Source organism: Hypanus sabinus, chromosome 23 (genome assembly GCF_030144855.1).
Source record: "Hypanus sabinus isolate sHypSab1 chromosome 23, sHypSab1.hap1, whole genome shotgun sequence".
In the NCBI taxonomy this organism is placed as follows: domain Eukaryota; kingdom Metazoa; phylum Chordata; class Chondrichthyes; order Myliobatiformes; family Dasyatidae; genus Hypanus; species Hypanus sabinus.
Genome location: NC_082728.1, coordinates 14,752,467 through 14,767,924, shown reverse-complemented (window position 1 = coordinate 14,767,924; position 15,458 = coordinate 14,752,467). Strand labels below are relative to the sequence as shown.

The 15,458-nt window shown below is 40.7% G+C and overlaps 1 protein-coding gene across 1 annotated transcript in view; it reads left to right on the top strand.

The window, feature by feature from the left end:
- Positions 1–15,458, top strand: part of LOC132380342 (dynein axonemal heavy chain 17-like) — a 247,591-nt gene that overhangs the window by 44,071 nt on the left and 188,062 nt on the right. The window contains 3 exon segments of the mRNA XM_059949089.1: positions 676–822; positions 5,180–5,288; positions 15,241–15,344. Coding sequence (XP_059805072.1) covers positions 676–822; positions 5,180–5,288; positions 15,241–15,344 — 360 coding nt within the window.

The following is a 15,458-nucleotide window of genomic DNA, read 5'->3' as shown; positions in this document are numbered from 1 at the left end:
CAGAAGGTTAAGTGGAGCATTATAGCCATTATCTGAAGCAGACTGGAATACAAAGGGAAGAATTTCTAATAAATGTCTCCAATCAGATTTTGAAGGAGTGAAACCATTATCTTCTGCCTTTGTCTAGCACACTTGCCCTAATTGGTAAATGATAAGTCAAATCATTTGTTACTTTAATATCATATTAGTTCCCAAGAACCTTGGACTTTGTATCTGTACCATCATTAAGACTGCTTAATCACCAGATCATCGGCTCCTCAGCAGCCCTCCTCTACTGCAGCTTGCAACTTAATTGCAGTTCAGTTTTTGCTATAATAACTCATGTCAATGCTCTCCCTGAGCTTAATTATTATAACGAACTTTGACTGGTATTGCTCTATAAACTTGATGTCTCAAAACTAAGCAGTTTATGTCCCAGTATACATTAGATCTTATTCTCAGGTTACCTCAATGCCTGCCACCCTATACAGTTTACAGCGAAATAAGCTTAGATTCAAAGCTTAACTAATTCCATTTGGATGGAAATCACAACATGTAATATTTTAATAAACAGGAACTAATTGTTTAACACTGTAGATCGTTAACACCAGATTTTCCTTTATATTTTCATTCATCTGATTTTACAGTTATGCCTTTTTAGAGTTTGCTTATGGTGATTTCATTTATCTTATTTAGTTGGTTGCAGTTCTTCGAGAAGTTCATTATCTGAACATTCAGGAGAGAGAAGGCATACCAACCAGTGGAATTGATGTCTTTTTGATGAATAAAACTTTCCGAAATTATGTTGACAATTTGGATATTATAGTTGGATGGTATAACAAGGTGCATTTTAGATGTTACATTTATGCAAATGTTTTAGAAAATTTCAAAAAGTTATTCAGAGTAAAACATGATAAGGCTTTTTTTGTTAATGCCTGAAATTTGGATTTGGTAATAATATTGCAGATAATAATGCTCATGATTATTATGGACAAATCAGATAACATTATATTAATTTTAGAAGTCATAACAAGTCTAATGGTGCTCACTATTAATAAGGGTGAATTGAATAACAATTACTGCACTTTTGACATGAGAAGATAATTCTGGAAATACAGAAACTTATGACACTCTGATGCTCCACGCATTTACGCTACCAGAAAAAACAACCAATAGACTTGGTATTTACCTACTGATTATTCCATAAATAGTGATAGAAAAAGTTGAGGATTGGTGCATTCACGTGGTGAATGTACCACATTGTGAACTGTAAATATAGTTTCTGAAAGTATAATCAGTCGCATTCTGTCAGAATATAATTGTTGGTTTTAGCATTTTCTCTTTGCTCTCTTTCTTGCTCCCTCATTTACCTTTATAATTGTCTGTTTAAATACTGTCTAAGTGCAATGATTGTGTCAGGTTCTACTCCCATCTCTGACAGTGCATTCCAGATATCAAGCACTCTTAGACTGGGAGGAAAAAAATTTTCCCCTTGGATCACCTTTAAATCTAATTTTTTTTCACCTTTGCCTATGCCCTGTTGGTCAACATTATAGTAATTTTAGAAATCATTACCTACCCTATCAATGCCTCTCATAACATTATGCACTTACATTGGTCATGCCTTAACAGCCTTCACTCCAGGAAAGCAAACTGAGTCAATCCAAACTCTTGCATTTTAATTAAAGTCATCAACATGCTGGTGAATTTCCTCTGCACTCTGTTCAGTGCAATCACATCAGTGTGTGGCAACTGGAACTGCATACAATAAATCAAGTGTGGCTTAACCAGTGTTTTCTAAAGGGGCAACATAACATCCTAACTTTTGTACCCGGACTATGAAGGAATGCATGCTTTCTTCCTCATCATTTTGATCTATGTTGTCACTTGCAGGAAAGTGTGAATTTGGATCCCAAGGGGTCCAAATCTTTCTGATCATCAACATTCCTTAGTGCCCAACTATTTACAGTTAATATCCAATCTTAATTTGACTTCCAAAATTCTAATTTCAGAAATATAAATTCTCATGTATCTTTCACAGATTAATTCAGAAATTAGTTAGGAAATTATTTTTTCATATAGATTACCTATTAAAAGCAATTTCTGCCTATTTTCTAATGTGTGCACCTATTCCATGGGTTCAGAATAAATTTATTATCAAAGTACATATATGTCACTATATACATCTGAGATTCATTTACTTGTGGGCATGCTCAATAAATCCAATAACCATAATAGAATCCAGACAGGGCTGGATCAGCATGCAAAAGACATGTGCAAATGCAAAACTAAAGAAAAAGAAATAATAATAACAATATGACAAATTTTAGAGAATGCTATGTATACTCAAATGCAGTTAGATTAACATTATCTAGGACAGAAGGAGGAGAAGAAATAACAGATAAAAAATTTTACACAAGTTAGATAAAACATTTAAGGATATATTTTCATCAACAAAAACAGGATTCAGCACTCCATGCGAGCATATGCAATTCTGATACAAAATACACACAACTAAACTCAAATGAAAGCACAACCCCGAAAAATGAAAAAATTATCACTACAGAAGAAAATGTTATCCAATGGAAGAGCATGACCCTGCATGGAAGACATATCCACAATCGGAGCAGTTGAGATGTCAACAAAGAAGAGTCAAATGCCTGGTTTAGAGTTAGAGACTTCTTCACAGATAAAGAGGAGTTCTTTGTGGCAATACAGGACCAGGTGGTTAACACAAAAAATTATCAAAAAACATAAAGACCAACAAATTCAAGATGATGAATGCAGAAAATGCCAAGAGAAAGCAGAAACAATCCAAGATCCTGCACCAGTTTCACTTAATCTAATTACCTACATAGGTACGATCAGTGGCAAACATCATTCACCAAAATTTTACTTTAAAATCAAAACTTATGAAAGACACTATACCATACAATAAATACAAGCCTGATCTAGTTTTAGAGTCAGTACTACAAGTTACAGTATATTACCACTGATCCATTATTACATAATAACCATCTAGATAAATAAGCAAGACCAACTTGCTTAAAAGATATTAACACATAACATACAAAAACTAATAAGTGAAAAAGACCAGAAATGTGTTGAATTAAAAGAGGAAATTGAAAGACTATGGAACATGAACAGGGTGTACTGTATATTGTTCCAATAGTAATATCTACAACTGTCGTCATTCCAAAGTCAGTACACATTAGCATTAAACAATTAGGCCTAAACAGCATCATTTATGTAAATTTCCAGAAAGCCACAATACTGAACACCACTAGAATAGTCTAAAAGTTCCTAGCAACTGAGAAATGAGTGTGCTTGGCTGTGCCCATACCTCAGGTTTTACCAGCTTGAGCTGAGACAAAAAAATACAATAATAAAACTTCAAGCTGATATGCTTCAACGTCAAAACACTTCTTCATTGTGGGTGTAAGTTCCACTGGGTGATGGACATTGAGACAGGTTACCAGGCTCTTCTGGGGAACTGGTATGATTGAAGGCTGCTTGAAACAGATGGGTATTACACATGCTGGAGTGAGAGGTTGAAGATATCCATGAATACACCAGTCAGTTTTTCAGCACAGGTCTTCAGTACAGCCAGATACTCTGTCTGGATCAGATGCTTTCCTTGGATTCACTCTCTTGAAGGCAGCCCGCACAGCATCTTCAGATATTGACACCAAAGGATCATTGGGAGACTTGGGGGTATCAGTGGTTCCTTCCTGTTCTGGTGGTCAAGGCAAGCATAGAAAGCATTGAGCTCATCTGGAAGTGAAGCTCTGCTGACCTCTATGTTGCAAGATTTAACTTTGTAGGAGGTTATGGCATTCAAACCCTGCCACAGCTGTTGAACATCCCTCGTTGATTCCAGGCTAGTCTAAAATATTCACTTCGATCATGAGATAGCTTTCTGGAGATCATACCTGCACCTCTTGTAGCATTCTTGATCTCCAACTTGAATGCCTCTGATCTGGTTCTCAGCAAATTCTAATGGGCATATTCCATTGTTCACCCAGGGCTTCTGATTGGGTAAACACACTTATCCACAGCTGTTTTAATAAAGTCTATTATGACTCTGGTGTAGTCATTCAGGTCCTCAGATGAGTTCTTGAACATGGCCCAGTCCACTGACTCAAGGCAATTCTGTAACTGCTCCTCTGCCTCCCGGGACCACCTCTTAGTTATCTTGATCTCTGAAGACTTGCTCTTTAGCCTCTGTCTGTATGCAGGTAATAATAGGAGTACAGTCAAATGATCCAACTTGCCAAAATATGATCTTGGAAAGGAACAATAGGCATTCTTTATCGTAGTCTAGCAGTGCTTTAGTGTGATGGGACCTCTGGTTCAACAGGTTACATGCTGGTGATAAATGGGCAGAGTTTTCTTCAAACAGGCCTGGTTAAAGTTACTGACTATGAAATGCATTGGGATGAGCTGTTTCTTGCTTGCAGATAGCATTGTACAGTTGCGTGTGTGCAGTTGTGATAATCGATCACTGGTGGTATATAACCTGCAGTTAGGGTCACGGATGAGAATTCCTGAGGCAAATAGAACAGCCCACTTTTAATTGTTGAGGTGTTCTAAGTCAGGGGAGCAAGAAGTCAACATAACCCCAACATATGACTGAAAACACACTCTGCCACATTTTCCCTAGTTGGTGAGGGTCTCTGCTGATGGATTCTGCTTTCCTGCAACAGCATTTCATGTTGATGTGTTCAGTGGTTGGAAGGGCTTTACCCGTGATGGACTGGGCTGTATCCACTACCTTTTGTAGAACTTTATGTTCAACTATTCTTCAAATTTAACCGGATTGGGAAATAAATCAAATAAGGTGAAAGTACAAATACTACACTTTTGACTTTGTGAGAGTTCATCCAGCTAACTCTGTTCTTCACTGTGACCATGCTATCCTTTCCAATTTAATATCCAGATAAGGTGAATGAAATATTCTTGCACTTTGGCAAATTATTGGCAATTACTTTATGATGCTTTGAGGATTTTTAAGTCAATGATTTGCAAATTTTTATGTTGTTAAAATATCACTATTGAGTGTAGTTTAAATGGTTCATTGTCAATTTGAACTTAGCAGAGTTTATGAAAATAATCAATGTGCAATGCTATTTTCATTTGGCATAGCTAAAAAGTCTTGCATTATCAATTCTGTATTTATAATATTGTTCTAATCTTTCAGATAAAACAAACAATTCTTGCTGTTGAATATCCTTTGATACAAAATGAATTGGCTGATATAGATTTTAAATTGGTTAAAGCAGAAAGACAGTTGTATTGGAATAGTCAAGGTATGTTTTCTCCTAAATCTATAAAAATATATGCTTTAATATCACAGTAATTGCAATCAGAAACAATAGTGAATACTGTTCCATAAGTAAAGTAATTCTAGTTAATAATTTTAATGATAATGATGCACATTCCATGTGATTCATATTTCAAATAAATTTTGTTACACAGATTTTGTATGTTCAAATTATTTGATATACATTCAGGAGTTGAACAATAATGTCACCTGGACAGAATACGAGCGGTAAAACTGCTGGAATTTGATGTAAGGATTTAGTAAAGTTTGTGTTACTGTAAAAGAGCATTTTGATGAAGTTCCTTCCTTGCAAATACTCAAGAAATGTTGAGGCAACAAATAGTTAACTTTGCAACTGAACTCTTATCCATAAGGGTTTAAGAAGAAGAGAATAATGTGGAAGTTTTTATGCTATGTATATTGCTTTACAAGGGATTGCAGCTGCAAAGGTATGCACAGCTTTTTGCCAGTGGGGGGAGGGGGGAACTGTGTCTTGATGCTGCTTATGTGTGGGAGGGGTGGAAGCTGGGGGGGAGAGACTTTGGGGTTCTTACGTTTACCTGTCGTTCATTCTTTGGGGCATTTCTCTGTTTTTGTGGATGTTTATGAAGAAAAAGGATTTCAGGATGTATTTTGTACTCATTTCTCTAACATTAAATTGGACCTTTGAACATCCTAATCTGGGCCCACCAAAATGCCACTGATTTAACAGGAGTTTAATAGACTGCTTAGCATGAAAGAAAATGATCTAATATTAGAAATGCTTTAATGTCATTTGACTAACTTACACTGAAATCCTGATTTGAACACCTGTTGCCTGAGTAGAGTTAAAATGAACAGAAAGATATTCCCCACATATAGAATTTAACATTTTTCTATTGTTCTTTATTTTTTGAGCAAGAGCAGAACATCTCAAGTGTGTGTGTGTGAGGTGGGGAAGAGGGAGGTATGTGAGTGGATATTGGATTAAATATGCAGAACTGATTCCAGATTGGGGATTTATCTGTAATATCATTTGGAACATCATTTGGAGAGTTGTCTATGGGGATCAGCAATAATTTCCCAATCTGGTTAAATCTGATAAATAGTTCATTTTGGATCTAAGGAAGTGGAAACTGTTAAGCTTAAAAAAAAATCCTTATTTATCAGTCAGGATTATTTCATATGGACTATAAAGGGATGCTGTAGATGTTCTTCTATCTTTAATTTTCTTTTCCTATCTATTGTCAAGCAGAACTCTAAAGAAAATGATGGTGTCACGATATGACGTTTGTAAGGGCAGAAGTTGCACAGTTATTTTCCCTGGCTCCTTTTTGGTCCAGTATGCTTTCCAACTGAAGACACACAGGTTGGCACCACCACCTGTTTGTCCTCTGTTGGGCATAGGTTCATGGTGTTCGGCATGAAGATAACTGTGGCATCATCCAGTACCTTTCTTAATTTGCTTTCATATGGATTTGGTGTAAATGGATGCTTGATGGTTGGGGCCTGTTTCTGTGCTGCATGTCTCAATAACTCTAAGACCTTTAAAGTGGGCCTTGCAGTAAGGTGTTCTGGGAGATAGATAACCAACTTTTAGAGGGAAAAACTTTCATGCTAAGCAGACTATGCTATAGACCACCAAGTCATCAAGGGTGGACAATTTGCTTCATTAAAAAGAAGTAACAAGGATTGTTTCTGAATGTCGAGAGGTTTAGCATAAAAGGCCATAATATGGTATAAAGATTAATTTTTAGTTTAATAATTTAATGGATAAATGTTCACAACATTAATGATTATGGTTGTTGAAGGAAAATTGTTGAAGGTATTTGGGACTAGGTTGGCTAAGTTTGACTTCAACTATTTCCTTGAGAATGGATTGGTTGAATCAAGTAGCCAATTCCTTATGAAAGTAAAATCTAATGTTTTCTTAGTTCTTCTTAGGCAGTTTCTCAGTATCAAGGTTGACTTGCTTCTACTTTGGTGTTGTGGGTTCTTTGGTGTTGGCTACTGAAGCCAATATGGAAGCTGCAGCATCTTCCACAAATGGGTAGGCAGGTTGTCAACACTTTTTTCTTGCGTGTCGCGCCAGACAGTCAGTCATTCTTGTCTGGCGTGTGGTGTCAGGATTGGTCTCCTTTCGGATTAACCGGGTCATGATATGAACGTTCCTAACTTGACCCTTGCTTTTTTTTTAATGAGGCCAAGTGGCTAGCTCAACACTCAACCCAGCATGGACGGAAAGTGTACTTGGGGGTGGCCCAACTTGGATTCGAACTCGGGAGCCTTCGCTCCGGAGTCCAGTGCTGATGCCATTGCACCACCAGCTGGGAAAGTGGTTTAACTTCCAAAATTTGGAGGATTTTGCAAAGATATAGTTGTTGGTATTTTTTCAGTGACTTGAGATGCCTGCTGCAAGTAGTCTAGGTCTTGAAGGCATAGGGTGGTCCTGTAAGCAGTTCGATTTTCAAAATCCCTTTTCTTCAAGTGATCAAAAACTGTGCTGGCACATTAACGTGCGGATTGTTATGTTTTGTAACTTCAAAGCATTAAATTAATTCAATGGAAGATGTGAGGGTCCAAAATACAGGTGTAACTTCATCTTTACTTTAAGCAAGGTGCGTATGTATCACACAGTAACATGATGATGTATGCTATTAATGTAGTTTTACATATAACCTATATTAATTTTTTAAATGAACAAGAATGCTTAATCAAACTATATGTGTATGTGTGTGTATATACAAAATTGCTCAAATATTATTGAAATGTTTAATACACAACAGATGTCTGCTTAGCAATGAACTTCAACTCAATAGAGAATGCATCTCAACTATATACAAAGTTTACTATATAATACAACTGCTATGTACAAACATTCACAGCATAGTAAATTATTAAATTGTCCCATTCAGGCTTAAAATTTTAATCGCTGTGGAAGATTTCCTACTCTTAGGATAACATCTTTAGTGGTAGGGCGATCACTCTGCTTGGCAGGTGAAACTTGTGGCTGTGAAAACAACCTCAGGGTTCTGAGACCTCCTCCATGTTGGTTGTAGGAGTTGATTCTGAGACTGCAGGAAGTGGTTCTGTCAGTTTTGGATACCTTTCTTCTCCCTTTCTTTCTCTGAACCTACTTTGTTCCCTTTTTCTCACATCCCTTCTCTGTTTCATGTCCACAATCTTTCTCTACATCTCTTCCCTCTTTTCTTCTATCTTGGTCTTGGGAAGGTCCATTTAGTTTACTGGTATATTTTCTTATTAATCCTTCTCTTGCTCCCTTTACGATCTGATCTCTCTTCTGGTTTCCTCATCTCCAACTTCATCAGACAAATCCTCTGTTTTCGTATTTCCATTGACTCCTTTCTTTTTGGTGTTCAATTCTTCCAGCTGGGTGTTGGTCTTGCATCTACTTTTACAAGCAGCTTTTTGTCTTCCACTTGAAGTTCATGCAGTCACCTTAATGCATGCAGAGTAGATTCTGGTCTTTGTAGTCACAAAAGCCAAATATTTGCAACTTTCCTGAAGGTCTTTGAACTCTCCTCCAGCTTAAAACAAAGTCACATTTTGGAAGTAACTACCTGATTAACATATCAGAGACTTTCTCAGATATATAGCCTACAAAAACTGTTGTAGTCAGATCAATGCTTTTGTCACTTTCATGCTTCCTTTGAGCAGCATGGTCCTTCTTTGATCCAGTATGCTTTCCAACCAAAGGCACAGAGGTTGGTACCACCACCTGTTTGTCCTCTTTTGAGCTAAGGTTCATGGTGTGTGGTATGGAGACAGTTGTGGTATCATCCAGTACCTTTCTTAATTTGATTTCATATGGCTTCATTAGAGGGGATGTGGCATGCAAATTGTGGTTTGATCTCCAATCAAATTATAGTTATCTCAGCCAATCATTCACCCACGATGCTGATCCTTCTGTTTTCACTACATGTAAGCTGAATGTGGCTTGTTGGTTGTTGTATTTCACTGTTACGAATGTTATTTCCACAGGAGGTTATTTTTCTCTATTATAAGTTCTTGGTTGGTTATCTGCAGTCTTCAGTTTTGTATCTTTGAAATGCTGTTCAAACTCATTTTGTGGAATGATGAAACTAACTGAATCAGTGTCTAATTCCATTTTAATTAATTTGCTATTCATTTCTAGCTTAAGCCATATTGCTTCTCTATTGTTAATTTTCACACTGCTAATTTCAAGGTTACACAATCCTGAATCACTCTCATCATTATCAGATATTTCATCAGCAGCATGCAGATTAGTACTCTTTTTGAAACTGCAATTTGATCTTTTTAGCATTTTATGTTCTCTGATCGATCCACTTATTTTTGTCTGTCCGACATACACTTTGTATGTGTCTTTGGTATATTTTCTGCAAGTTTCACCTTTAAATCTGAATTTTGTGGTGTATGTGAGCCCCTGCCACAACAGTAACACAATTTGTTTGGCCAGGCCGGTTTCTGCTGAGATGTTGCAATTTTGTTCATGTTCACTTACATTCCTGACTGCAACTCAGTTGCATCTCTGTCTGCAGTTTCCATTAAAACAGAAATTTCCACTGTTCGTATGAATGTACATTGTGCTTCATTTAGCAGCTGTTTTAGAATGCTTTCTTTTAAGATTCCACAAACTAAATGATCTGTTAAGGCCATTATCAAATAGTCAATGCTCAGACAATATCTTCAGTTCTGCCAGGTATGCTGAAATGACTCCCCTTCCTTTTGATTCCACTTATGAAACCTAAAGTGTTCTGCAATCAACAGTGGCTTGGGTTCTTAGTGTTCCTGCATCACTTTTACAACAGCAACAAAGCTAATTTCTGATAGTTTGGTTGGAGCAGTCAAACTTCAAAGCAAACTGTAGGCCTTTAAACCTAATGCACTTAGCAAAATTGGCACTCGCTTCTCACTGACTATTTCATTTGCTTCAAAATATTGTTCCAATAGTTCAGTATACATGAGCCATTTACCCACTGTGTGTATAGGTCCTAATGCCCTTCCCTTGGATAACATCGATGGCATGGAGAGGGGAGACTTGCATCTTGGGCAACTGCCAGTCTTCCATAAAAAAAACCCTGCCCAGGCTTGCACCCTGGAAACTTTCCAAGGTGCAAATCCATGGTCTATCGATACTAGTGGAGGCCTACACCCACTGTGTAATCAAATTTGGCAATCTTTTCAATGTAGCTAGCCATTTCTGATTTTTTAAAGGACTATTATCACCCAATAATCATTTTTTTTATAAACCGTGAATTCTTCAGTTTATGGCCTTTTTTTAAAAAAAACCTTGATTGTGTCTTCCCTTCAAAGAGCACAACATTGTTCTCCTGCATTTTATTTATTTTATTTCGAATGTCTCTGTAGCAGGTCCATAGCCATGTCAGGTTCATTTTAAGAATACCTTGTTGCCAGTGTTATGTTTTATAACTTCCAAACATTAAATTAATTCGAAGGAAGATGTGGGGAATCCAAAATATGGGTGTAACATTGTCTTTATTTTAAGCAAGGCGCGCATTATCAAGTGGTAGCATGATGATATATGTAATTGATATATTTTTACATACAACCTGTAATTAATTATTTAAATGAATAAGCATGCTTAATCAAACAATAGGTATACAAGATTACTCAAATATTATTGTAATATGAAATACACAACATTGATATCTGTCTTTGCTGAGAGAAGGCTCCTGAGCTGGCCCATGTTTCCAATGCTACATTGTGAATCTTTATTACTGGAGAATAGTGTGATATACTGGGGGCAGGTTGGTACAGGAGTATTACCTGATTAGACAGTCTTGACAATCACAGTTGATAATGATCTGAAATTTAGTAAATGGAGCCTTGCAATAACAACTGAATATTTGTTCAAGTATTTACTAACTACTAGTAGGTTGTGGTCTCATGGACAATGTATAAATTAACTGAATTTGAAGTAATTTAAGCAGAATTTAGCCTGTAACTAAAATAACCAGTGTATTAAAATGAACAACATTAGTGAGGTGAGATTTTGTACGATTGCTGGCTTCTGCAGTTGTAAATCGTTAAGAATGGCTTATGTGATTCTGGAGTTTCAGTTAAGGATGATGAACATCCCCAGGTCAGAGCTGTCTTTTGGACTTTATTAGGTTTGGTGTTGGTGGTTGCACTCAAGTGGTTTGGCAAACTAGATTTTGTATCAGTGGAAAGAGTATAGGACTGCAGTATAATGTTAAGTATAATTAGCACAACTTGCCTGTATTTAGATTTCCATGATCTGATAATACTGTGACGTTCTGGGCGGGGGTTTGGTCGACAGCCTGCCTCTGCATTTCTAATGACCAGCACTGTTTACTGTTCTTGTGTTAAAATGCTTTTGTGGGATTATGGTGGGAAGTTACAGTTCATTTATTGTTACATTTTAGCTTGGGTTATACAGTTATTTGCTTGTGTATTTGTGGGTCACCCTAACTGTAACCTCTCCCATCAGTGTGAGACTGGTTGGGTTCACTCTCCAGTGAAAGAGCTTCCTTGTATGTCATTATGGACCAAATGCTGGCTGTCCTTGAGCAGCTCCCACCCGCTGCTGGTGACGTCCTGGCTGGAGACTTCAACTGCACCGTTGAAGCAGCTGGACGATCCGGCAGTGACGACGGCAGGCTGGACGGTACCTCCAGACTCCTGATGGAAACGGTAAAGACGGCCAAGCTGTGCGACGCCTTTGGCACCCCCACAGGTGGAGCTCAGCCGAAAGCCACCTGGACACGACCGGGCGGCTCAGGCCGCTCCAGGATCGACTTCCTCTTCCTATCAGAGTCCCTCATGGACAGATCCACTGATGTCACGCTGGTGTTCTTTTCTGACCACTGCCTTCTGCGAGCCACCTGTCACTTCAGGGAGGACCAGAAGGCTGGTAGGGGGACGTGGAAGCTGAATGTTAAGCTGCCGACATCGAGGAACTAGAGAAGGAGTACACAGGTTGGAGAACCTTGAAAGCCTTCTTTGATTCCCCGGTTCACTGGTGGGAAGCCACCAAGGAGAACATCAAGAGGTTCTTCATCCACAAGGGTATCCAGACAGCAAGGCAGGGGCAGAGGGAACTGCGTAAACTCCAGACAAGGTTGCAGCAACTCCTCCTTCTGCAGTCGAGGGGGATGGATGTCAGGGAGGAACTGCGGGAGGTGAAGGGCCGGCAGGCCCAGCACTTTGCCGCCGAATCCTCCAAGATCATCTTCCGATCAAGATTCCAAACCGTGGAGCAGGACGAGACATGTTCACGATTCTTCTTCCAAAAAGTGCACAGGGGGAGCTCTGTGATCCACAACCTTAAGGAAGAGGACGGCTCAGTCATGTCCTCACAGACAGACATACTGAGGATCTGCAGGTCCTTCTATGCCGGTCAGTACGGAGAAAAGGCCACAGACTCCACAGCCACCCGCAACTTCCTTGCAGGTCTTAGATGACGGCAAGCGGGAGAGTCTGGAGCAGCCACTGACCCTGGACCTTTGAGTCGGGTAAGACTCCCAGAAGCGATGGCTTACCGGTCGAGTTGTATTCGGCTCTGTGGAACCGGATGGGCCCCGACCTGCTGGAAGTGTACAACGCTACGCTCCTGGCAGGCAGCATGTCCGAATCCATGAGGAAGGGCATCATCACCCTCATGTACAAGCAGAAGGGGGAGAGTGAAGACATTAGAAATTGGAGGCCCATCTCACTGCTGAATGTGAACTACAAAATCCTGTCCAAGGCTATCGCCAACAGGGTCAAGTCTGCACCGGAGCAGGTGATCCATTCGGACCAAACCTGTGCTGTACCAGGCAGGAAGATCTCAGACAGCCTTGCGCTGCTGAGGGACACCATCGCCTACGTGCAGGACAGAGGGGTGGACACCTGCCTGATCAGCTTGGACCAGGAGAAAGCCTTCGACAGGAACATGTACATGGCGGATGTACTCTCCAAAATGGGATTTAGGGAGGGAATCTGGAATTGGATTGAAGTGCTCTACACAGACATCTGTAGCGTCGTGCAGGTCAACAGGTGGGAAACAGACAGCTTCCCCATCAGGTCTGGAGTCAGGCAGGGCTGCCCTCTCTTCCCTGTCTTGTTCGTGTGCTGCTTAGAACCCTTTGCCGAAGCCATCAGGTGGGATGAGGGCATAAGAGGGGTGACGCTGCCAGACAGTGGAGGGAACCAAGTCAAAACCTCCCTGTACATGGACGACATCGTCGTCTTCTGCTCTGATTCGAGGTCAGTTCGCAGGCTGATCAGCATCTGCGAACAGTTTGAGCAGGCGTCGGGGCCAGGGTCAACCGCACGAAGAGCGAAGCCATGCTCTTCGGCAACTGACCTGACCGAACCAGTGACCCCTTCACCATCAGGTCTGATCACGTGAAGGTGTTGGGGATCTGGTTCGGAGGGGCCGAGGCGTGCAACAAGAACTGGCAGGAGCGGACTGCCAAGGTCAAAGAGAAACTGGGACTGTGGGGAGGGCGCTCCCTATCGATGGCAGGCAAGAACCTGGTCATCAGGTGTGAGGTGCTCTCAGGGCTGCTGTACTTGGCGCAGGCGTGGCCAGTCCCCCGCTCCTTCTGCTCGGAAATCACCCGAGCTGTCTTCAGATTCGTCTGCAGATCCAAGATGGAGCGGGTCAGACTGACCACCGTGCACAAGTCCTTGGACAATGGGGAAAAAAACATCCCCAATGTCGCCCTCACCCTGATGGCCAACTTTGTGTGTGGCTGCATCAGGTTGGGTGTGGATCCCAGGTACTTGGGCACCAAGTGCCACTATGTGCCCAGGTTCTACCTGTTGCCCTGGCTACGAAGGATGGTTCTGGCCCCTTTCCCGCGCAACACCCCTGTCAGCTGGTCGTTGCCGCCATACCTGTCCTTCGTAGAGAAGTTCTTTCAGGTCAATGCCTTTGACCACAGGGCCATCAGGCAGTGGTCAGCACGTAAGGTCCTGCAGGCACTGCAGGAGAAGGAGGTGATGGACACAGTGGGGTGGTTCTCTGAGCAGACTGTCCAGTTCATCTGGCAAAATGCCTCATCGCCAGACCTCACCAACAGGTACCAAGACCTCACCTGGCTGGCGGTGAGAGGGGCCCTCCCAGTCCGATCCCTCCTGTATGCCCGGAATGTCATCTCCACACCCCTCTGCCCATGGGAGGACTGCAGTGAGGAGGAGTCGGTGACCCACCTCTTTGCACACTGTGGGTTTGCAGAGAAGGTGTGGAGGAGGATGGAAGGGACCGTGTCGAGGTTCATCCCCAGCAGCTGCATAACAGAGGACTCTCTGATCTACAGGCTGTTCCCGGGGACGCACACGGAGACCAACATCCGGTGCTGCTGGCAGATCATCAACTCAGTGAAAGATGCTCTTTGTTCGGCCCGAAACTTCATGGTCTACCAGCACACGGAGATGTCCGTGGGGGAATGCTGCCGACTGGCACATTCTCGGCTGCAGGAGTACATGCTGAGGGACGCACTCAAACTTGATGCAGTCACCGCAAGGGACCGGTGGGGAAGGACCACAGTCTAGGGTTCTTCTCCCGCGGGAGTTGAGGGGTAGGGGGGTGGGGTGTTTATAGTTGAACAAGTGTATGATAATATGAAGTAACAGTGTGGCACTTGGGTGGCAAAAGTGCGGGAATGTAAAGACTGTAAAGGAAACATTTGTAAAGGACTGAGAGTCATTGAATGGTTTATTGTACGTAATTTTGTTTTTGAATTTTTGATTAAAGTATATTTTGTTTAATAAAAAAATATGAACCAACTGCTCGCCACAATTTAATTTTGCACTGATTCTACTATGATTTCAAGTGCATGATATGGTGACTCACATCTCCTAATAGCAGTTGTTATTTAAAGTTGTGACCTAATATGTTTTGACTGTTTGCTTTGACCATAAGAGTTTAATCAATATTGCTAATTGCATGATGATAATTATTTCTTTGTACTTCCATTTCTTGTTAGGTGTTTGGGAATATATTCAGGAGACTAGGAGTATGTTATATGATCTTGAGCACAGAATTCAGCAATGCAAAGACAATGTAGAAATGATACGTCTCATAATGTCGGTGAGTATTGCTAGAAAAAGTGTCCTTCCACCAGTGCTGGAATTGAATTGCCCCAACTAGGCACCCTCTTACTGTTTGGCTGCTTAGTAAAACTTGATCAGAAAAGGTGCTACA